Here is a 24,867-nt window from a genome sequence, read left to right on the forward strand (position 1 = left end):
TTCCAGTTGAACTTTCGGAGCAGACTGTCAGTCACACTCCGCCAGACGTGGAAGCACCTGTTGTCAGCGAGCAGCCAGAACATGAAGAACAGCGCACAGTGACAAGTGGACATAGTACCGCTGCCTAAGTAAAGGATGCTTTGAGCAGTGAGAAATTGTTGGACTCGCACAAATTGCAGTTGATTCGCTCACATAACCATGGCAAATTTGAAGTTTACAATGTACAATGTTGCTGCGTGTACAGAAATACTGCTCGTGGTGTGTGAGATTTATGGCTCCTTGACATCAGTTTTCAAAATGGCTGACCTGGGACAGTAGCACGATGTTATCTACCCCCACCCCACCCCGGCCGCACCCCCCACCAGCCAAATCCTGGACACGCCACTGTGCTGTGTGTCCACGTTTAGAACATTGTGGGATTGATTTCTGACTGAGTAAGGACGTTATTTCTTGTTCCAGTTTGGTTACATAAGTTGACTTTTTTCCCTTGACCTTAAAGCACATGAGAACTTAAGCACCTAGTATAATGCATCATACTGGTTCTTGTGCTTGCCACCACAGCTATCCATTATTGCAACGAAGGGCCATTTTATCTACTCAGTCAATAAATACTTTCAACCAAGCGCGATAAGTTAAGTTACGAATTATCAGCAAAGGCTCCAGCCTAGTGCTTGCCTACACTGCCTAGCACAACTTGTTCTCCTATAAAACTTCACAAAGAAAGAAAGGAAGAACCACCTGATGGTGTGTTGAGAGCACAGCGGAGAGTGGTATCAGCAAGGATCTGTCTCCTTTTTTTCTTTCAAAAAGAGCATTTCGCCGCAATTCTACCAAGGCATGATTCTCTCGATTGTTTCGGCAAAATGCTATTACCGGTAGTTCGGTTTAACCTGATCACAAGACTATACTATTGCTGCTATACTATACTATTGCTGCAAGAAGCAGCAGCGAAATGATAGAATAAAATAAGAATGGTGCGGTGCGAGGGAAGTGATAGGAAGTGTGCAAAGTAGGTGAATTGCATCGCGTTGTGCTCAGCAGGGAGTTGTAGAGGCGCGGAAAAGGATGCGGTACAGATTTCCGCGGACAGGGTCCGACTCAAGCCCATATCTGTGAACGGTTTTCCCTGAGTATTCTCAACGCGAATCTTTATGTCACGACGACAAAGAGGAAATGGCCCTACCGAGGTGATCTCTTTCCCACTTTGAACAAATATTTTCAACAATTATTTTTCAACAAGTATTTGTCTGATGTTAGAAATGTGCACTGTGGTTCACTAAGGCTAATCAGAGTGGGTAAAGTGGAAGCGAATGAAGCCGTAATCAAGAATGAATACAGGTGATTTCTCGGACTTTCTGCGTCTGACAGTGAGTGTGACGGACGTGGTGCATTCCGTTAGCCCAAACTCGGCCATTCAGTTCTTTCCAGGAACCCAACCTATGAAGACAGTGGCACAAAATGTAGCCAGGCCCGTTTTAGTTTCTATTAGTTTCTTCGACGGTTCCAGAGGTCATTCGCCTTCTCTATCTTTACGACGGCATCAAAGTGAACGATGACTGGTGTGATGGACGTGTTGTGTTCCCTTGGGATAACCTCGCCCAGCCGTTTCTCTCCGGAAAACTAATCTAGAGATACTCAGGCACATTCTGGCAGGCTCCTACGTTCTTTTTGTTGCTCCGATGTCACTGGAAGCATCTTTCTTTTTCATTCTTGATCGAATTTGGGGTAATCTTCGAGTCATATGGAAACCATCACTTAAAACTTGAAAGTCGTAATATATCTGCACATTCTGATGCTCCCACAATCTCAACCGGGGGGGCTTCCCCGGCGGTCACCAGGCACACATCGTCGGCGCTTTTATGCCCAGGGTCCTCTCCCGTGTCTTTACAACTCCCTGGTGCTCAGCAAACTTGTACATTTGCCTCTTTGCTTTGATTTGTGTTTCTCAGGAGCTCGTTTTCCGGCGAGTGCTGTATCCAGCCACGGCGTTCGCAAGAATGAAGGCTTTGACTACATTGATGAGAATGGTCACGTGACATGCAAGAGGGGCTACAGAAAACCCTTGCGCGAGATCATACCAGCACGTCCATACAAGGGAATGTGGCAGAACATGGCTGGTTGTTACAGTGAGTCCAATCATACACGTATGAAATTTAAATTATTTTAGGGTAGGTGGATACACTACAGAACAACAAGGACAATCAAGGCTTGTTTGCTGCTACTTTAAGTTTCATGCTTACGCAATCATCAGGCAACATGAAGATCGGGTGCCGACCATGCCGGTATATATGCCAGGAGAGGGTGGTATAAAAAGCTGTGTGAGACTGTGGGGGCTAGCGCAGTAGCGGTGATGTTTTAGGCAGGGGGCTGTGTGCAGAGTGTGTGGTTGTTGAAGGCAGGGGCTAGCAGTGCAGTGTGAGCGCGAAGTGTGTGGCTGGTGTGGGCAGGAGGTGGTGAACAATGCGTGTGGATGATGTAGGCAGGAGGCTGTAGAGCTAGAAGTGTGATAATAGCGCAATGTAAATGGATATGTCTGGTGTGGGCAGGGTGTTATGAGCAAGGTGTGTGAACGTGAATGGTGTGGGCAGGAGGCTGTGGAGACATGTTTAGGTGACCCCGTGGTTTTTTAGGAGATACTTGTTCTCGTGTCGGCACTTGGACACCATTTCGGAGCGCTTGTTGAGGCTGGACGGTGACCCTAGCGTGTTCAGGATGTGATACTTTTCTCTGGTACAGAGGGAACACCGCTTCGTGATGTTGGAGTATGCCCGGGCGCGATCTTTTATCCTCCATTCGACTTCGTATTGGGCGTTGGATTTCTTCAGCTTCCAGATGTAGTTGGAGAACTCAGTGCAGCTGGAGTACTTCTCGTATCTTGTTGTAGTCATGTGGTTGGCATGGCGTGACTTGAATGATGGCGCCGACATACCGGTGTATTCCTTTTTGGTGGGGCCTGACGTTATGGATGCCACATATATCAGCTCCGTCGTTTGGCATTCACCGTTGAGTGGACAAGATGGCTTGTCTCGGCAGTTGCAGGGCTTTTCCGGTTTTTTCGTTTGCGGGCAGAGGACCGCTTTGTTGTGGCTTTTGATGCGTGCAGCCATATTTGGCATGCAACTGTAGCTTATCTTGATGGTGTTTTTTGTGAATATTTTTCCGAGCTTCGACTGCGGGGGGAAGTGCTTCTTAATGAGCGCGAGGAATCTTCCACCGATGTTTGTTTTCACATTACGGCTGTAGGGCGGGTTGTACCAAATCACCTTCCTCTTCCTTTTCTTCTTTTTGCTTGTTTTCTGTTTGAACTCTAGCGTGCTAGGGTGGCCGCTGGCGTTGAGGGCCTCCGCGTAGATGGGGATAGCATCACGGAACACCGCCTCTGAGCAGGAGATGCTTGCCAGTCGGTTGTTAATTCCAGCTGGGATGTTCTTAAGGACTTGCGGTGGGTGATTGGAGTTGACGTTGACATACAGTGGGGTGTCGTTGGGTTTTCGGTACGGTTGGTAGGTTCCTGTGGAGAGGCTCATTGTGATGTCTAGGTAGTTAACAGCGTTCAGGTTGACGTCTATCGTGATTTTTAGCCCCAGCGTCTTGAAGGTGTCGATGACAGCTTTCCGTACTTTGTCCGCACTGTGGCCAGTGGCGTTACGGAGGACGGCAAGCCCGTCGTCTCTGTAGAGGCCTACCGAGCCGCTACTGAAGTGCTGTTCGAGTTTACCCAGGAGGAAGGCGCCGACCAGCTCACATGCTTCAGCGCCATCGAAGGATCCCATGGTAACATCGAACAGCCCGTCTCTGTTTTTCTTTGCCCATGTTCGGTTAGCTCCGAATAGCAGTGACTGCCTCGCGTGTAGTATTATGTCGGCGTCACAGTCAGGAATTGCCACGAACTGCTTAGCGTAGGCGAGGGCTAGGCTCAGCAAGTTTTCGGAAATAGATGGATAGAAATCCACTATATCGAACATCACGAACGTGTGGCTAGCCTTCTCCTCGATTGCCCTGAACCAGTTTATGACGGAGGATGTGTTTTTCCATAGGTTGATGTTGGGTTTGTCCCGCAGCGCTTCCACTATGCCGCTCAGTATCTTTCTGCTGATAACGCCTATCTCCGGCTTCGCAGGGTTAATTAGGCGGCATGGTATGTTCCGGGGGAAGTTTTCTTTGTGGTCCTTGATTGCTTCCCCCCGCAGTCGAAGCTCGGAAAAATATTCACAAAAAACACCATCAAGATAAGCTACAGTTGCATGCCAAATATGGCTGCACGCATCAAAAGCCACAACAAAGCGGTCCTCTGCCCGCAAACGAAAAAACCGGAAAAGCCCTGCAACTGCCGAGACAAGCCATCTTGTCCACTCAACGGTGAATGCCAAACGACGGAGCTGATATATGTGGCATCCATAACGTCAGGCCCCACCAAAAAGGAATACACCGGTATGTCGGCGCCATCATTCAAGTCACGCCATGCCAACCACATGACTACAACAAGATACGAGAAGTACTCCAGCTGCACTGAGTTCTCCAACTACATCTGGAAGCTGAAGAAATCCAACGCCCAATACGAAGTCGAATGGAGGATAAAAGATCGCGCCCGGGCATACTCCAACATCACAAAGCGGTGTTCCCTCTGTACCAGAGAAAAGTATCACATCCTGAACACGCTAGGGTCACCGTCCAGCCTCAACAAGCGCTCCGAAATGGTGTCCAAGTGCCGACACGAGAACAAGTATCTCCTAAAAAACCACGGTGTCACCTAAACATGTCTCCACAGCCTCCTGCCCACACCATTCACGTTCACACACCTTGCTCATAACACCCTGCCCACACCAGACATATCCATTTACATTGCGCTATTATCACACTTCTAGCTCTACAGCCTCCTGCCTACATCATCCACACGCATTGTTCACCACCTCCTGCCCACACCAGCCACACACTTCGCGCTCACACTGCACTGCTAGCCCCTGCCTTCAACAACCACACACTCTGCACACAGCCCCCTGCCTAAAACATCACCGCTACTGCGCTAGCCCCCACAGTCTCACACAGCTTTTTATACCACCCTCTCCTGGCATATATACCGGCATGGTCGGCACCCGATCTTCATGTTGCCTGATGATTGCGTAAGCATGAAACTTAAAGTAGCAGCAAACAAGCCTTGATTATCCTTGTTGTTCTGTAGTGTATTACGCTCTGCCTTTGTGGTGTTGAGCACTATCAAGCACTCTGGGTACATCCTTCGGTGAATTAGCTCCCACTTCCCGTGGTAGAGCACTCTTACCTTAGCTGTGCTACCCCAACAATGGACACCCCAAGGCGCGTCAACCTCGGATACTCTCTGAAGAATATCCCCTTGCCCAGCCACAAGGAGTACACGCTACGTCTCATTGAAAGGACGGAACAACTCATAAAGAGGATGCGCTGGAGAGCAATATTCTACCTACGTGGTGACAGAAAGGAAGACGACCAAGAAGGAGAAAACTTCGGATTCAAAACAAGAAAATGCCCACCGCAAGTGGACGAGATGAAGAAATTCGAAGACGATATGTATGAGATGATTGGCAGCGTGACTTACCGAAGCGTGCGTAACGAACTACAGGACAAGATGAAGGAAGACTTACAAACGATCAGCAGCTCCAACGACATAATCGTACCCGCAGACAAAACACGTAACCTGTACAAGATGCCGCCAGAAGAATACAGAAAGCTACTCCACGACAACATCACAAGAAACTACCAAGCGGCACCAGAAGGCTCCTACGACACCATCAACGACGAGGCCAAGAAAATCGCTGCTGATAAGGGCCTGGAGGACCGCATCGACACCATGGCAAAGGCAGAAGCTTTCGTCACCATCAAGGACCACAAAGAAAACTTCCCCCGGAACATACCATGCCGCCTAATTAACCCTGCGAAGCCGGAGATAGGCGTTATCAGCAGAAAGATACTGAGCGGCATAGTGGAAGCGCTGCGGGACAAACCCAACATCAACCTATGGAAAAACACATCCTCCGTCATAAACTGGTTCAGGGCAATCGAGGAGAAGGCTAGCCACACGTTCGTGATGTTCGATATAGTGGATTTCTATCCATCTATTTCCGAAAACTTGCTGAGCCTAGCCCTCGCCTACGCTAAGCAGTTCGTGGCAATTCCTGACTGTGACGCCGACATAATACTACACGCGAGGCAGTCACTGCTATTCGGAGCTAACCGAACATGGGCAAAGAAAAACAGAGACGGGCTGTTCGATGTTACCATGGGATCCTTCGATGGCGCTGAAGCATGTGAGCTGGTCGGCGCCTTCCTCCTGGGTAAACTCGAACAGCACTTCAGTAGCGGCTCGGTAGGCCTCTACAGAGACGACGGGCTTGCCGTCCTCCGTAACGCCACTGGCCACAGTGCGGACAAAGTACGGAAAGCTGTCATCGACACCTTCAAGACGCTGGGGCTAAAAATCACGATAGACGTCAACCTGAACGCTGTTAACTACCTAGACATCACAATGAGCCTCTCCACAGGAACCTACCAACCGTACCGAAAACCCAACGACACCCCACTGTATGTCAACGTCAACTCCAATCACCCACCGCAAGTCCTTAAGAACATCCCAGCTGGAATTAACAACCGACTGGCAAGCATCTCCTGCTCAGAGGCGGTGTTCCGTGATGCTATCCCCATCTACGCGGAGGCCCTCAACGCCAGCGGCCACCCTAGCACGCTAGAGTTCAAACAGAAAACAAGCAAAAAGAAGAAAAGGAAGAGGAAGGTGATTTGGTACAACCCGCCCTACAGCCGTAATGTGAAAACAAACATCGGTGGAAGATTCCTCGCGCTCATTAAGAAGCACTTCCCCCCGCAGTCGAAGCTCGGAAAAATATTCACAAAAAACACCATCAAGATAAGCTACAGTTGCATGCCAAATATGGCTGCACGCATCAAAAGCCACAACAAAGCGGTCCTCTGCCCGCAAACGAAAAAACCGGAAAAGCCCTGCAACTGCCGAGACAAGCCATCTTGCCCACTCAACGGTGAATGCCAAACGACGGAGCTGATATATGTGGCATCCATAACGTCAGGCCCCACCAAAAAGGAATACACCGGTATGTCGGCGCCATCATTCAAGTCACGCCATGCCAACCACATGACTACAACAAGATACGAGAAGTACTCCAGCTGCACTGAGTTCTCCAACTACATCTGGAAGCTGAAGAAATCCAACGCCCAATACGAAGTCGAATGGAGGATAAAAGATCGCGCCCGGGCATACTCCAACATCACGAAGCGGTGTTCCCTCTGTACCAGAGAAAAGTATCACATCCTGAACACGCTAGGGTCACCGTCCAGCCTCAACAAGCGCTCCGAAATGGTGTCCAAGTGCCGACACGAGAACAAGTATCTCCTAAAAAACCACGGTGTCACCTAAACATGTCTCCACAGCCTCCTGCCCACACCATTCACGTTCACACACCTTGCTCATAACACCCTGCCCACACCAGACATATCCATTTACATTGCGCTATTATCACACTTCTAGCTCTACAGCCTCCTGCCTACATCATCCACACGCATTGTTCACCACCTCCTGCCCACACCAGCCACACACTTCGCGCTCACACTGCACTGCTAGCCCCTGCCTTCAACAACCACACACTCTGCACACAGCCCCCTGCCTAAAACATCACCGCTACTGCGCTAGCCCCCACAGTCTCACACAGCTTTTTATACCACCCTCTCCTGGCATATATACCGGCATGGTCGGCACCCGATCTTCATGTTGCCTGATGATTGCGTAAGCATGAAACTTAAAGTAGCAGCAAACAAGCCTTGATTGTCCTTGTTGTTCTGTAGTGTATTACGCTCTGCCTTTGTGGTGTTGAGCACTATCAAGCACTCTGGGTACATCCTTCGGGGTAGGTGGATACAAAGTCACAAACTGGCCTTCTGACCATTCTTCTGCCCAGGTCATGAGTGGAAATATTAAAAGATTTTCCGCCCCTCGTGGGTTCGAACCCCCCTTTGTTTGTTTCTTCTTCTTTTTCCACGGTCTTTTTGACTGAAATGCCCTGTTTACGAAGGAAATGTGGTTCTAGAGCAGGCATCATCCCAAGTACCCCTACAATCGTCATTTTTCCTGCCGAGCAAGGCCGTGACTTTCCTTTGAAGCTGCAAACACCTCTATCATGCAGTATTCTGTTCTCGAGGTTCGTGGTTTCTCGTAAAAAAAAATTAAAAACCATTGAATTGATGCGGATAGATTATTCATCATGCTCACAATGACCGTTTAGGAGAAAATTAATTCCCTGTCTGCGAAATGCTAGTCATGACTGCAGTGAGTGAAAAACCTGGAAATTGTTGTGTAGAGGTTTTACTCTCTGCCGGACGCCTGCCTGAAGGAACAAGAGCATGTTGTTGGGCTATGCAAGCTATCCAGCAAAGCCGGCCCTTTGGATAAATCCGGCAAAACTTCCGCAGAATTGCAAGACGTCTGAAGAAATTGTTGACCGGTCGCTGCTGGGATGACGACTGCACAATAGCTTAGTTGTAGAAAATCGCTGGCCATAACCTAGGGTGCCTACTTCCAGTCCTGGTGATGAAGGTCGATTTTCCCTTCAGACTTCTCCCGTTTTCATCTTTGCCTCCGGCAAACTAATGAAAATTTTCAAGAACGATGATAATGACTGGTTGATCATGCCCAAATTATCCCCCCTCCCCCCCCCCTCCCCCTCATAAATGGACATTTTTCCTCCATACATCTATGACGAGGTGCTAAAGACCAAAAAAGGTCAATATTCCGACCTCTGATTTGAAACTGAGCAAAAAAAACAAGCCACAAAGTGAAGAAATTATACGACAAGCAAAATGGCCTTAGTGATTGCTTGTGCGCGGCTAAATGCTTCTAAATATGGTCTGCAGAAAATCCATTGGTTCGAGGGAAAGATGCAAGCGGGATAAGTTTAATGAAAATGTTACTGTCACGACCATGGTTCATGGCTCGACCCAGGGATTTTCGGAAAATATATTTCTATCCAATACAAGCTGACAGTCTCAGCTGCGAAGAAATTTGGCGGATGTACAGTGAAACCTGTCTAGATGTGACCACTCAAGGGACGAGAAAAAGTGATTGCCTCGCCCAGATTGTCTTCTTATCCAGGTTCAATGGGTGCGGTGCCCATATCGACTTCATAATACATGTGACATCTCACATTCTCAGCATTATCAGTAAAGTGTTGGATCGGATCGTCCACAAGAGACTCGTCAAGCACGTCACACCCTGCGTCCCAGTGGACCAAACCGGTTTTCGTGCTGATGATAGCACGGAACTCCAGCTCGCCAGACTTGTGCACGAGGTTTCCGAGAGCCAAGATAAGGGTCTTTACGTCACAGCTTTCTTTTTTGATCTCTCGAAAGCTTTCGACCAAGTTTGGCAAGCCGGTCTCCTCAAAAAGCTGCAACACCTCGGCCCGAAAGACTGTGCTGCCAATCTGCTCGGTCAGATTTGCGTACACGGACTGCTGAATTTCCGTATTTTCCAGAGTTTTTCCGTACTACCAATTTTTTTAATCCCATGATTTAAAATGTATTTTGCGACATTTATAGTCTTCTCGGGTACTGAGTCTGTAGTTCTACCGGGGTGCTCCGTATGTCGTTCATGATCTTTGTTCGGGGAAGTAATGCGTCGCGCGAACTGTAGCCTAGTGTAGGACAACCAGCAATGGTGATATATGGACATGTAGATTGTACATGTAGTACCATACCATGTAGACTCTACATGTAGAAAACTGGTTCACAGTCAGCTGATCCATACTTCTCAGTTTTCGGTACAATTTCGGACGATTTCGGTACTGCAGACAAGGGAGTGAATTTCCGTACAAATACGGAAAATCACGGAAGGTTGGCAGCACTGGAAGGTTACAGCGAGGCTATGGATGGTGAACTACCTCACCCGTCACCGTCAAAGGGTTCGTTTTGGCGACGCTTTCAGTGAGTGGCAAGTCATACCAGCAGGGGTGCTCCAAGGATCCATTCAAGGCCCGCTGCTGTTCTTGCTCTACGCCATTGACCTTTTTTATTTTTTTACTAAGTCCACTATGCTCCCGAATGACTGCGGAAAGTGGTGGTGGGGCCACCGTGGTCTTGGAATCATAATACAAAACAACCTCCAATTGAACTAATATTTTGCATTCCCAACTCATCAAAACCACGCGCTCTCAGCCGAACCATCCACGCCTCTAGACTGCTGTTTCGCTCCATGTCAGAGCTCATCAATAGAGGATGATAATGATGATAATGAAGGAATGATCATTATTATACACCACAAATGGCGCAAGTGCGCGTTTTCCACATAAAACAATGGCATATGCAAGCTACTAAATGGTAAAGTGTGAGAACAGCGATAAATATTTATAGAATGCGCTCATTAACAGCTGTCTAGACGCGTTGAACAATATTTTCTCTCAACGCAAGTGGCCTTGCTGGTGTCTGTATGGTTCGGCTGAGAGCGCGTGGTTGTGATGAGTTGGGAATGCAATAAATTGGAAATATGGCCGAAAGCTCTGTCGCAATATTTAGTTCTGAAGTTTTAATGCGCCGTTAGTGGCAGAGCAGAGTGCACACGACGTGTCGGCGAAGAAAGAATGAGAGGTGAGAAGACGAGTCGGTGAATAAGGAAGGAGAAAAGCAAGACACATCTGTAACATCTATGTTTGATCAAACTGAGCTGAGCTGCTGATACAAAGCGTCGACCAAGTAGCCCTGACTGGAGAGTGAATGCCCCAGCTGGCCTCTTGTTTGCCAGTGGTTGTTACTAGACCTGCTAGTATCACACTCACGACTATAAGTTTCCTGGTGCACATGGACACAGGCATCAGTGGGGCCTCCCGCTGTCGATCCTGTTGACGGGCGGACAGGTCGCTGTGAATCCTGAAAGGCAACCGAGCAATAAACAACATACATGTATTTTTCAGTGGCATAAGAACAAGTTGCTGCAGACAAGTCGAAATGGAGATCAGACATTGTTTATGGATGAGTTTTTGTTGACTGGAGATAGAAGCGGACTTGGCTTAATTTCAGTGTATTCTCATGCATTGTTCTTTGGCCTTTATTATTATTATAATTATTATAAATTCGACGAGGAGACAATAATTTTAATATGGCAATAAGTAGGACGAGCTGAAGCGACATGTGGACTACTTTATTAACAATGTAAGCGATGGAGACGATGCAAGAAACAACCTAAAGGGTAAGGAAAAATACATGTAAGAAGAAAAAGGGCAATGGAAAAAAAGAAAGATGATTCGAACAAGTTTTCGTACAACACTCTTCAGGAATCACCGTTGTACTAAAGAACAAAATGAGAACAAAGGAAATAATATAGCAATCAAGGTAGGGTGACACGATACAATGACAGCACTAGAATATCGAGGTGCGATTTCTCACAAAAGTGTGCAGAAAACAAGGGTATACAAGTAAGAACTAAGCGTGACAAGTGTGTATCAGCAACAAAAAACAAAAAAGTGAGAACGAATGATAATAATAACAATAATAAACAAGAAGGTGACAAAACACATTTAGGCACAAGTGGCAACAACGTTGCCACACTACACAACAGAACATTATTTGAACAATTTTAAGGTAATAACACTATCTTTCTGGACACACAAATTCGGCTTATGAATGCGCTGACAAACAGCTTCCAAAACTTGTAACTGCAAAAGATAACCATGACGAGCACGGCACAAAACAGAAAAACAGGAATCAGAATAAGTACGACAACAGTCAGTACTAGAAACCAAATGATTGTATACTGAAGACTTGTTATTACACACACCTCGATATTCTAGTGCTGTCATTGTATCGTGTCACCCTACCTTGATTGCTATATTATTTCCTTTGTTCTCATTTTGTTCTTTAGTACAACGGTCATTCCTGAAGAGTGTTGTACGAAAACTTGTTCGAATCATCTTTCTTTTTTTCCATTGCCCTTTTTCTTCTTACATGTATTTTTCCTTACCCTTTAGGTTGTTTCTTGCATCGTCTCCATCGCTTACATTGTTAATAAAGTAGTCCACATGTCGCTTCAGCTCGTCCTACTTATTGCCATATTAAAATAATTATTATAATTATAAAAAAAATAATAATAATAAAAAAAATATTTCTGTGGAGGCCCGCATTCCCGCCACTACGTGACGCTAAGTCCTCCTGGGGTTTGCCGCTCTCCGGTCCTCTTTCATCCCGTTCTCCCCTCTTTTTTGGGGATTCTTTGTACTTCGTCTTTCTTGTTTTTCTTGTTCCTTTGTTTTTTGTAGGACAGATTTTTGGTGTACTGATTTCGGTTGTTGTTGTGTCTGACTCTATTCCCAATATCTAATTCTGTGGTTTGTTTTCCAACTCATTGGGTTGTAGTTTCCATCATGAGTTTGATTCCATCGTGAGTTTGATTCCATCGTGAGTTTTGATTCTATTTGCTATTTTTCGTTCCATTTTTGAGCTCATATTTTATTTTCCTGATTTCTTCTCCAGTGTATGTTGTATTGCATTTTAATACATTGTGTTAATTTTTGCCCGTAGAAGAGGCTTGCACTTCATAAAATAAATAAATAAATAAATAAATAAAGAGTCGGCGTGGAGAAAGCAATTTTATTAGTGCAATTAGGAGTATAATCGATGCAGACATGGCCAGACAACAACGAGTTCATGGAAATTTTTAAGGATTTTTATGTTATTCAAAATCGATTTTCGTGTTCCGCTCATCAGTGAATAGTATCGGAACTGAGGGTACTGTGTACAACAATAGAACATTTTATAACAGCATAATTAATTAAAAGTGTGAACAACAAAGACGGAAGAGAGCGACGTGAGCAAAAAGTCAGCTGTATTTTGTCACTTGTTATCACGTCCAGATTGTCTTGGTGTGTACGATGATTCTCACTTTTCTGTTTTGTGCCGTGCAAGTTATGTTAAGCAGTTGAAGGTTCTGGAAGCTGTATGTATTCGTGTGCATAATCCTGTTCTTTGTAAACAAAAGAAGCATGTAGTCGCGCTAAAGTTGTTCTCGTAGCTGGTTATCAGATGTAAATGTTCTGTCATGTTGCACTGTATCACCTCTTGCTTTGTGGCTGCACTCAGTTATATACGTTAGCACTATGTTTGACACCTATTATGTAATGCTGTAGCACTTCCTTTGTTGTTCACACTTTTAATTAATTATGCTGTTATAAAATGTTCTATTGTTGTACACAGTACCCTCAGTTCCGATACTATTCACTGATGAGCGGAACACGAAAATCGATTTTGAATAACATAAAAATCCTTAAAAATTTCCATGAACTCGTTGTTGTCTGGCCATGTCTGCATCGATTATACTCCTAATTGCACTAATAAATAAATAAATAAATAAAAATATTATTATTATATGTAAAAGAGAAAAGGACATATGGATACGAGTTAAGAGTAACTCTCCATCACTGTAACATGATACTATATACAGTCAGAAAGCTATTTATGGCTCAACCTCCGAGTTTCAAATTATTATTATAATTATTATTTACGAAGTCTGAAGAGAATGTTGAACGGCCTCTGCTGGGATGACGACTACACCATAGCTCAGTGGTTAGAGCATCGCTGGCTACAAGCGAGGGTCCCTGGTTCGAGTCCTGGTGATGACAGTCAATTTTTTCTTCAGACTTTTCCCGTTTGTCTCTTTCCCTCAAACCAGATAATTATTATTATTATTATTAAGTGTGTGGGTACAGTGAGGGCTGCGTCCCACCCGCCTGTGTGGATTCACAGGAAGTGTGAGTTACGAAATCTGAAGAAAATGTTGAACAGTCTATGCTGGGATGACGACTACACCATAGCTCAGTGGTTAGAGCATCGCTAGCTACAAGCGAGGGTCCCTGGTTCGAGTCCTGGTGGTGACAGTCAATTTTTTCTTCAGACTTTTCCCGTTTGTCTCTTTCCCTCAGACTAGTGAAGATTATTATTATTATTATTATAATTCCCGCATTCCCGCCACTACGTGACGCTAAGTCCTCCTGGGGGTTGCCGCTCTCCGGTCCTCTTTCATCCCGTTCCTCTTTTTTGGGAATTCTTTGTACTTCGTCTTTCTTGTTTTTCTTGTTCCTTTGTTTTTTGTAGGACAGATTTTTGGTGTACTGATTTCGGTTGTTGGTGTGTCTGACTCTATTCCCAATATCTAATTCTGTGTTTGGTTTTCCAACTCATTGGGTTGTAGTTTCCATCATGAGTTTGATTCCATCGTGAGTTTGATTCCATCGTGAGTTTTGATTCTATTTGCTATTTTTCGTTCCATTTTTGAGCTCAAATCTATCTGCTTTTTTGGTGTTATTGGCCCGGACAAGAGGCTTCTTTTTTATTTATTTTTATAATGATAATAATTATTATTATTATTATTGGCAATAAATAAGATAAATTGTGCACTCATAACAACAGCAAAAATGAAGAAAGTCAAGTTCCATAACGTTTTCTTGTGACTGTCATCAGTGGAACGCCGTCACATCAAAATGTAATAACTAAAACACACACTTATATACATGTAGCTAATATGGTTTCAGGTAGAAATACAGCAGCTAACAGGTACAAAAAGCGAAGTTTGCACCTTTGCAATGTGTGAATATAGTGTGTGTGAGAAAGGTAGTGGCAGATGAATGTGATACTGTGTGAATGAATGTAATGGTGCGTGTGTATTACTTGAAGAGTGTGAGTGATACAACGTTTTCTTTCTGTTTACATAGCACAGGGTCACGAGTACGAATATACACAGCTTTCAACACCTGCAATTGCTTGAAGAAACGTGCGCAACGAATAACACTAAACCAGGAATCGTCAAACACCTTACGACATTCTGGACTGGACACCAAATGCTTGTACACTGCAGACTTCCGCTTGTCAACATCAAACTCCTCCTCATCACTACTCTCATCCTCCACCTCCATTCCAATGCCGCCGTCCATCCCATCGCACTCGTATTCGTCGTCATCAGTCTCCATCTCCTCGCGACACCGCTTCCCTCTCCTTGATTCGTTCTGTGCCGTGCCTGTGCTTCCTCCTGCGTCTCCTTGCCTTGTGTTCTCCACTTGTCTCAGTCGTGCTTCTGCTAGTCTCTTGCTTCTCCTCGGTTCTGCTCTGTTTTCAAGTTGTTCCCCTTCCGCTCTTACCGTTGTAGCAACATGGTTTGTCGAGGAGCGACCGTCCGGCGGCCTCCCTTGCCGTGGTCCAGTTTCCGAGGGGGGAACCAGATTAGTCTGCTCGTTCTCCATGGAAGTAGTCGGTGTTTCTGTTTCCGAATTGTGAGCCGTGCTAGGTGTAGAAATAGGCAGCGGATGTTTTCGTGGTCTCCCACGCTTCGGCCTGCTTAACCTGGCAGCCTGGGACAACAATGATAATGGGACGTGCTGCTTGATGCGTTCGGACAAGTGGTGAAGCGTCCTGCCAACATACCGACTACCACATTGTCGGCATTCAAATTGATAAATGAGATGGCTCAAATGGTGGGTTGGCAGGACGTCCTTCAACACTGTGAACGAACGCACCGTTGTAAAGACAGTAACTACATTCACTGCATAGTATGTCTTTTGCACGATCGATTTCACTGCACGACTGACTTTTGTTGATTCAGAGCCTTTCCAAGGCAGGCATAAGAACACCTGACACGGTGTTGGCCCGATTTTGTGTTCCTTCCGCGGCTCTTTGCTCGTGAGCAGTTTTGCTAAGAGTGATGATGGATATCCATTTTTCAGGAAAACTGAGAAAGCGGAGTTTTTTTTTCGAATGAAGCCAATCGGTTCGGTGCGCCCTAGGATGTACGGCTTGCCGAAGATACACAAACCATCCTGCCCTCTCCGACCCATACTCTCCATGATAGGCTCGCCCCAGTACGCCATATCAAAGTGGCTGTGCGGCATGATACAGCCGGTAGTAGACTACTATTGTAAGCATAATGTCAAGGACACTTTCCAGTTTGTGGAAATCCTTCGTGAAAATCCGATTCCACCCACAGCCCATATGTGTTCTTTCGACGTTGTAAGCCTGTTTACAAATGTTCCACTAGACGAGACGATCGATATCTGTGCGCAGACACTCTACCATAATGATGATGACGTCAATGTCCCTTGGTTACCTGAGTCAGCGTTTCGACGTTTGATGTTGATGGTTACGAGTGGTGTCGAGTTTTCGTTCGGTGACGTGATGTACAAGCAAACGGACGGGGTGGCAATGGGGTCGCCGCTGGGTCCGGCACTAGCCAACGTCTTCGTTGGATATTGCGAGTCGAGAATGGATAAAGTAAAGTGGCCTCAGTTGTACGTTCGATTTGTGGACGACTCATTTACCTATTTCGAATCAAGACGTGACAGTGAAGCCTTTCTAACTGAATTGAATGATGTCCATCCTGCGCTGCGTTTCACATGTGAACACGAAGAATCCAGAAAATTGTCGTTTTTGGATGTCTTAGTCGAAAGGACGTGTGATGGTGTTGTCACATCGGTTTATCGTAAGCCTACGTTTACAGGACAATACATAATGTATGACTCATATTGCTCGGCCCAGTACAAGATCAATTTAGTCCGGAACTTGGTGGATAGGGCAAGACGCATTTGCTCTGACAGTAAATTACAACCTGAACTCGATTTCCTGCGCTCAGTTTTCCTGAAAAATGGATATCCATCATCACTCTTAGCAAAACTGCTCACGAGCAAAGAGCCGCGGAAGGAACACAAAATCGGGCCAACACCGTGTCGGGTGTTCTTATGCCTGCCTTGGAAAAGCTCTGAATCAACAAAAGTCAGTCGTGCAGTGAAATTGATCGTGCAAAAGACATACTATGCAGTGAATGTAGTTACTGTCTTTACAACGGTGCGTTCGTTCACAGTGTTGAAGGACGTCCTGCCAACCCACCATTTGAGCCATCTCATTTATCAATTTGAATGCCGACAATGTGGTAGTCGGTATGTTGGCAGGACGCTTCACCACTTGTCCGAATGCATCAAGCAGCACGTCCCATTATCATTGTTGTCCCAGGCTGCCAGGTTAAGCAGGCCGAAGCGTGGGAGACCACGAAAACATCCGCTGCCTATTTCTACACCTAGCACGGCTCACAATTCGGAAACAGAAACACCGACTACTTCCATGGAGAACGAGCAGACTAATCTGGTTCCCCCCTCGGAAACTGGACCACGGCAAGGGAGGACGCCGGACGGTCGCTCCTCGACAAACCATGTTGCTACAACGGTAAGAGCGGAAGGGGAACAACTTGAAAACAGAGCAGAACCGAGGAGAAGCAAGAGACTAGCAGAAGCACGACTGAGACAAGTGGAGAACACAAGGCAAGGAGACGCAGGAGGAAGCACAGGCACGGCACAGAACGAATCAAGGAGAGGGAAGCGGTGTCGCGAGGAGATGGAGACTGATGACGACGAATACGAGTGCGATGGGATGGACGGCGGCATTGGAATGGAGGTGGAGGATGAGAGTAGTGATGAGGAGGAGTTTGATGTTGACAAGCGGAAGTCTGCAGTGTACAAGCATTTGGTGTCCAGTCCAGAATGTCGTAAGGTGTTTGACGATTCCTGGTTTAGTGTTATTCGTTGCGCACGTTTCTTCAAGCAATTGCAGGTGTTGAAAGCTGTGTATATTCGTACTCGTGACTCTGTGCTATGTAAACAGAAAGAAAACGTTGTATCACTCACACTCTTCAAGTAATACACACGCACCATTACATTCATTCACACAGTATCACATTCATCTGCCACTACCTTTCTCACATACACTATATTCACACATTGCAAAGGTGCAAACTTCGCTTTTTGTACCTGTTAGCTGCTGTATTTCTACCTGAAACCATAATTATTAGCTACATGTATATAAGTGTGTGTTTTAGTTATTACATTTTGATGTGACGGCGTTCCACTGATGACGGTCACAAGAAAACGTTATGGAACTTGACTTTCTTCATTTTTGCTGTTGTTATGAGTGCACAATTTATCTTATTTATTGCCATTTTACAACTATTGTCTCCTCGTCGATTGTTTAAATTATTATTATTCAACGCAATAAATAGAGTAAGCTGCGCACTCAGTACAAACACCATAAGCAAAACTTGTTTTCATGTAAATAAAGAAGCTTGTTGCATTATTATTATAATTATTATTATTACTCAATCTGCGGACAGAACTGTTTCGTCCTTTGTGGACTCGTCAGCGCAGCACAGAGGAAATGAGGCCGAACCTGATAGCAATGGAAATAAAAATTTCCAATCAGGCCTGAACGTACCTTGCCAGAGTGCTCAAACTGACAAGTCAGTGAGCTCTGTATAACGCAAACAGCAAAGGCACTACCCCACGCAAGAGTGCTCAACTGCTACAAGAGCAGGAGCGAAATACTCAATCTGCGGACAGAACTGTTTCGTCCTTTGTGGACTCGTCAGCGCAGCACAGAGGAAATGAGGCCGAACCTGATAGCAATGGAAATAAAAATTTCCAATCAGGCCTGAACGTACCTTGCCAGAGTGCTCAAACTGACAAGTCAGTGAGCTCTGCATAACGCAAACAGCAAAGGCACTACCCCACGCAAGAGTGCTCAACTGCTACAAGAGCAGGTATTATTATTATAATTATTAACTGGTTTGAGGGAAAGAGACAAACGGGAAAAGTCTGAAGGAAAAATTGACCGTCACCACCAGGACTCGAACCAGGGACCCTCGCTTGTAGCCAGCGATGCTCTAACCACTGAGCTATGGTGTAGTCGTCATCCCAGCAGAGACCGTTCAACGTTTTCTTCAGACTTCGTAACTCACACTTTCCGTGAATCCACACAGGCGGGTGGGACGCAGCCCTCACTGTACCCACACACTTCACGTACAAACTAGCACACGGGGAGCCCCAAGTCATAAAATATTAACTGGTTTGAGGGAAAGAGACAAACGGGAAAAGTCTGAAGAAAAAATTGACTGTCACCACCAGGACTCGAACCAGGGACCCTCGCTTGTAGCCAGCGATGCTCTAACCACTGAGCTATGGTGTAGTCGTCATCCCAGCAGAGACCGTTCAACGTTTTCTTCAGACTTCGTAACTCACACTTCCCGTGAATCCACACAGGCGGGTGGGACGCAGCCCTCACTGTACCCACACACTTCACGTACAAACTAGCACGCGGGGAGCCCCAAGTCATAAAATATTAACTGGTTTGAGGGAAAGAGACAAACGGGAAAAGTCTGAAGAAAAAATTGACCGTCACCACCAGGACTCGAACCAGGGACCCTCGCTTGTAGCCAGCGATGCTCTAACCACTGAGCTATGGTGTAGTCGTCATCCCAGCAGAGACCGTTCAACGTTTTCTTCAGACTTCGTAACTCACACTTCCCGTGAATCCACACAGGCGGGCGGGACGCAGCCCTCACCGTACCCACACACTTCACGTAAAAACTAGCACGCAGGGAGCCCCAAGTCATAAAATATTAACTGGTTTGAGGGAAAGAGACAAACGGGAAAAGTCTGAAGAAAAAATTGACTGTCACCACCAGGACTTATTATAATTATTATTATTATTATAATTCGTTTGTCTCTTTCCCTCAAACTAGTGAAGATTATAATTATTATTATTATTATTAAGAAAGGTTTGCTCCCCACACAAATCATCGCCGAAGTCGCAACCACTACTTCGTATTATTATTATTATTATTATTATTATTATTATTATTATTATTATTATTATTATTATTATTATTATTATTATTATTATAACAAGTTGAGCTTGAGTAGGCTGATGAAGATTGTGCAACTAGTTGTTGGAGGTGACAGCGTTGCGAATAGCTATACTGGCTCTCAACGCCTGTTTAGCACAACTCCATGAGCGACTCTGACTCACGCTGCTACCTGGGGCTTCACGAGGCTTCTGTCACGCTGGAAACAAAGCGTCTCTGTAAGTTTGTATCCCTGGTGATGGTTTGGCCTGGAGAGCAGTATATAAGTGTTGCTTTTCAGGCACAATCTTCCTCAGCCTACTCAAGCTCAACTGATGAGGGGTGAACTCCCCGAAACACTGTGTATTGAACAGGGAGTGGTGCTTTCTTGCAGGTTTGCCGAGAGGAAGGTGCAACGTGCTCCTCGTGCGCTCTGGATGGCATTCGTGAGTCCGTCAAGTGTCAAGTTCAACAAGAAGCGTGTGTTCCTAGTTGGAACACTCAACTTCATGACTATTACCGCCGAAATCGCAACTTCTAAGTTCGAATTATTAATTTATTATTGTTATTTCCCAGACCATGTGGGCAGCTCTTTACGTTGGCAATCGTGGATCACAGCTGCAACAGCAGTGCGTTTCTGTGTGTTTGTCTATATTTAGATTATGTGCTTCTCCCTAAAACTAATTACGTCCGACAACTTCGGGAAGATGGTTACTGGTTTCGATATCAAAGTAAGTCTGTGTGTATGTGGGTGTATATGTGTGTGCGCGAGTGTGTTCCATATGGTGCAGTGGTATGTGCGGTCTCACCAATCGAGAGGTTACGGGTTCAAGTCTCATTCTTCAAGCTCTTCTTTCATTCTCCTGGGTCGGTTACCAACAGCCAGCGTATGCCGGAGTATAATTATGGTGTGGCATGTGTGTGCCTCATTGCGGCCAAATGGACTGCCACAAAGCAGATTACTCACTGGATGTTATCTGATTTGTGACCACCATTGTCTGCAGACCCTATCCCCGTTAACCCGCTTTCCTTTGTAGTCTTCAGGTAATTTTCAACATGCAGACCTGTGAAAGCGTGTTTTTAACCTCTATTGGCCTCCGGGCCATGTCTTGATATGCGCAATGCCCGTGTACCATGTAACATCAAAAGTCCATAACCCCAAGAGCCGGAGGTACACAAAAGGAAGTAAAATATGGCGGGGCAAAACCCAAGCATCAGACAACATCGTTGTGTGATGATTGGTTTTTGCAATGAAACTCTGAGTAACAACGAAACAACCCTATATTACTTCCCTCTGTGTACCTGTTGCATACTATGCTCTGCACGTTCCGGGAATTTGAGCACTATTGCAGGTTAAGGCGCACTGCCTCTGTAACACCAAGAGCATGGAATTATGCATATTGGATCTAGAGCGGCACGCTGCCTGCAATACCCGGCCACAAACTATGGGCCATTGCATCATTCTTGAAGGCTGCGGTTTTCTGCTTCCAAATCCACTTTCCAGATCCTCGCACACTTTTTGGACGGTTTTGTACGTGATGTGTCTCGCACAGAAAGTGCTGTGGAAAGTTTCATATTGCACGTGAAATAGTCGAGGCTAAAGCGTAGGAAACCTCAAATTCAGGCAGCTTGATTTTCACTAGCAGTAATGAAGGCAGCATGCGTTCACGACATCCATAATTCGTACATCAGAGTTTCGCAGGCTTAGGGTTTTGCATTCTTGCTAACATTCATTAGTTGATCGTGTTGGAACGGGAAAAACATGCAACGCACATATGATGGAGGGATACGACACGAACATCCACACATGCATCATGTATTGTATTTTTAGGAGTAAAAGCCGCAGTGGAGTGTAAGCCGCACCCAGGTTTTTTGCCGCGGAATACAGACGTCTACCGCATTTACCATCGTTAATTCGACCATAGTAGCGTGTGACGTACTGACCTCTCTTTTGGGTGAATTACTGGTGTTTAAGGTGTAGCTTCTTTTCCGGAGAAAAAATTCACGGCTCGCGTCAGACTCGGTTTCTCTATATAGAGGCCGAGTTTTCCGCATCCGTAGGAACGCCACCACCCTTCAAGGATCAAGGCGCAGATGCAGCTCCTAAAGCGGTGGGGGGTGAGTAGATCAGCTCACCAGCATGTGGTCAAAGACCGAAAATCCCATTCACTGCATCCATGTTCTTTTCTTTTCTTTTCTTGTTCTTTTTTTCCGGAAAGATACTGTGATGTACACACCCCCTGTAACCTGGTAACGGGAGACCCTTTCCTCCTCTTTCCTCCTCTTTTCTTAGGGTGTGAGCCGCGCAGCATGATTTCTCCACAGTATCACAACCCGAAAGATGGTACGGTATGGTGCCCCTTCAACCAAATATGGAACTGCACATACGAACACGGGCTCCGTTGTCCAAGACTGGATGATCACTACAAGTTGAGGCCCGTGTGTGAAGGCGGATATCGTCAAAACTACGCCGGTTGCAATCCAACAGGTAGGCTCTTGCCGGCGTGTCTTGGCGAGTTGGTGACATGCTCGATTGCGGGGAGGGAGAGGGCAATTACATTGATGAGTTGGCTGATCGAGTTCACAGTCCGGCATAGCCATTTGCAGATAAGCATTCCAGTTGAAGAGAAAGTTTAAAAAAAAAGTAAGTTATCGTATCCGTTCCCGAATAGAACTCATGACGCCGTTAAAACCCGGTAAACCCCTGTGCAGATGTTGCGCCTAACTGTGAGGGTCAGGGGACAAGTCGCACCAACAATTGGCACAAATCCTGCAAAAACCCATGTTGCCATATCCAAGTACCTGTTAGGGCTGACCACAAGTTCCCAGTGGAGTGTGGGTAGCAGCAGCAGGGCTGGAAGTTCTGGGTACCTGTAAGATCTCAATCATGGTCTTAGACCAAAGAGGCAGCTGTGAAATGAGCCGCAATCAGCGTAAACAACCCTAAGAGGTTTCGTTTTTTTTTGAGAAAGTTCGATTTGTGACGTTCAACGATTTTTTTAATCGCACTGCGAACAGCGGGACGAGTTCTTCACTTGTTGAGATTCTTGCTTGAAGTACTGTAAATTCTTTGCAGTTAGTGGAAGTGGGGACTTCATCGCAGGGGATCAGAGTGAGGATAAGGCCGCGGTCACACCGAGCTCGATTCAGCCGTTCAGCCGAAACAAGCGCTTGTTTACGTCACTATTACCATGGAAATGGCTGAAAAATGTCCTACAAGCGACTTTCAGCCGTGGCTGACTCTCAGCCGTTTTTTTCCGGCTTGTTTCAGCCACAGCTTGTACAAGCGGCTGAAAGCCGAAATTCAAAAAATAATTTGAGTGCGCTTGGAGCTCCGGAGCACACCATGTAGCTACAGTGCATTTCAAAACTATAGACGCGTAGGGTTTTTGAAATATTTAAAATTTGGCTGGAACTTTTTGTGAATAGTTTTCGGAATATTGCTCAGGATCGCTCCACAATTACTCTCATATAGTTTCTAAAGGATTGGATAACAGACGCCCAATTTGGAAAAAATTATGCACAAAGTGATCACAGATTTTATGTGGTATAGATGCTGGCATAACGGTTTTTGCCTAGGTACGCGTCTATAGTTTGAAATGGACTGTAGTTGACATGATGAACTGATATTGATGTTCTTTCTTGTGTCTGTGGAACCGTGCTATCCCTGTGCCTTTGGTTTTGACCGTGAGTCTGTCTACCCCAACTACACTGTATTCAGTTTGATTTGGATTTTGTCCGACGACCATGGATTTCTGCCGCTGTGCCTCTAGACTGCTGCGTAGATTGTTGGAGCTGTGGTTTGAGGCCAAGACAAGGCACCACACTCACGACCGAATTCATGAAGAAAGCCGGGTACGAAGAAGAGAGTGGATTGCAACTGAGTTCAATAATGGCAACCGGCGGGGCAGAAAGCTCGACATCAGGAAACACCACCCGAACCATCGCGTCCATGCACACCGAACAAATAAAAAGAGCACGACTCCGCAATTCAGAATCCGGGCTTCCTTTGCTTCTTCATCAAAACTGAACACTAGAACAAGTACAGTTTTAGATCGCGAACGTTCTGCTCTCCAGTTTCTTGCAAACATTGGTGTGTTTCGAGATATTCAAAATTTGGCGGGTAAGAAAAACAAGCCATTCAAGCTTTGCACTCAAGGTCTGGTGTGACCGCGTCACAGGGATCACGCAAGCCAGCTGAGCGCCAGCGATAACAAGCCCAAAGTGGCTTGTTTCGGTGTGACCGGGGCCTAAGACGTTCTTTTGTTCCGACATCGATGTCGACAGCGAGGCGGAATTGCAGTCGCCATCTCCTGCTACGAAGCGGCTCAAGGTGGCCCATGACTCGTATGAGTCGGAAGATGAGGAGTCGTCATCTGAGATAACATCTGAGTCTGTGGCTAGTGGGGGCAGCGACGTCGTGTCTTCAGCTGTGGAGGAGGAATGGAAAATGAGATTGCGTACGCTGAATGCAGCTGCGAAGGTGTCGGTCACTCCCTCCGCAATCTTCAGCCATTCTTTCTTATTCTAACTGCTTACTGCACTATTTCAAAGGTCTTCAAGCTGCCCACCCACTTTTAGAATGCTGAATATGAGTTTATAAGAAGATGTGTTTCGTTGAATTTTTGACCAAAAAAGGAATTTTGGAAATGTTGAGCCTAAGGGCTGGTTGAGGCCCAAATGTCTATCGCTGTGGCAAGCTCTGTGCGAAAGTAAATTCGATGAATTGTCTGTTGGGTGGGGCAAGCTTTTCAGTGAAATGTCGTATTGTGAAAAGCCGTTGGAAGTTGAATCTTTCGGTGAACTGTCTTTCTGAGAACTGGTGTTTGGCAATCCGAGTACACTCTACTTTAGGAATCCAAAACTAATTTGAACTGTCCACCTTTCCACACTGCGCTCTTGGCCCACATTCATAACACCATACTCCTTAGAGAGGAAGTTGGTTTTTTTGGTTCTTGTTCTTACTGAGCGAAACATCTGTCTGGAGGACATGGAGCATCTATCCAAGAACAAACTTCCTCACTATGAGGTATGGTGTTGTAAATGCGGGACAAAAGCACACAGTGGAGAGGTGCAGAGTTCAAATTATTTTCAAATGGCCGAGTTTGTCACTACTTCTGAATTTAGAAAACCAGCTATTTGTTAACTAAAACGGATATTCTTGGCCTTTGTCC

General features: G+C 45.8%; 1 protein-coding gene across 1 annotated transcript in view; it reads left to right on the forward strand.

The window, feature by feature from the left end:
* LOC135826710 (uncharacterized) overlaps positions 1-24,867 on the forward strand; it is an 80,249-nt gene that overhangs the window by 46,238 nt on the left and 9,144 nt on the right. Inside the window, exons 13-15 of the mRNA XM_065339312.1 lie at positions 1,950-2,126; positions 20,353-20,424; positions 21,987-22,181. Of these exons, the coding sequence (XP_065195384.1) occupies positions 1,950-2,126; positions 20,353-20,424; positions 21,987-22,181 (444 nt within the window). The remainder of the gene's footprint in view (positions 1-1,949; positions 2,127-20,352; positions 20,425-21,986; positions 22,182-24,867) is intronic.

This window comes from Sycon ciliatum, chromosome 10 (genome assembly GCF_964019385.1).
Source record: "Sycon ciliatum chromosome 10, ocSycCili1.1, whole genome shotgun sequence".
NCBI lineage: Eukaryota > Metazoa > Porifera > Calcarea > Leucosolenida > Sycettidae > Sycon > Sycon ciliatum.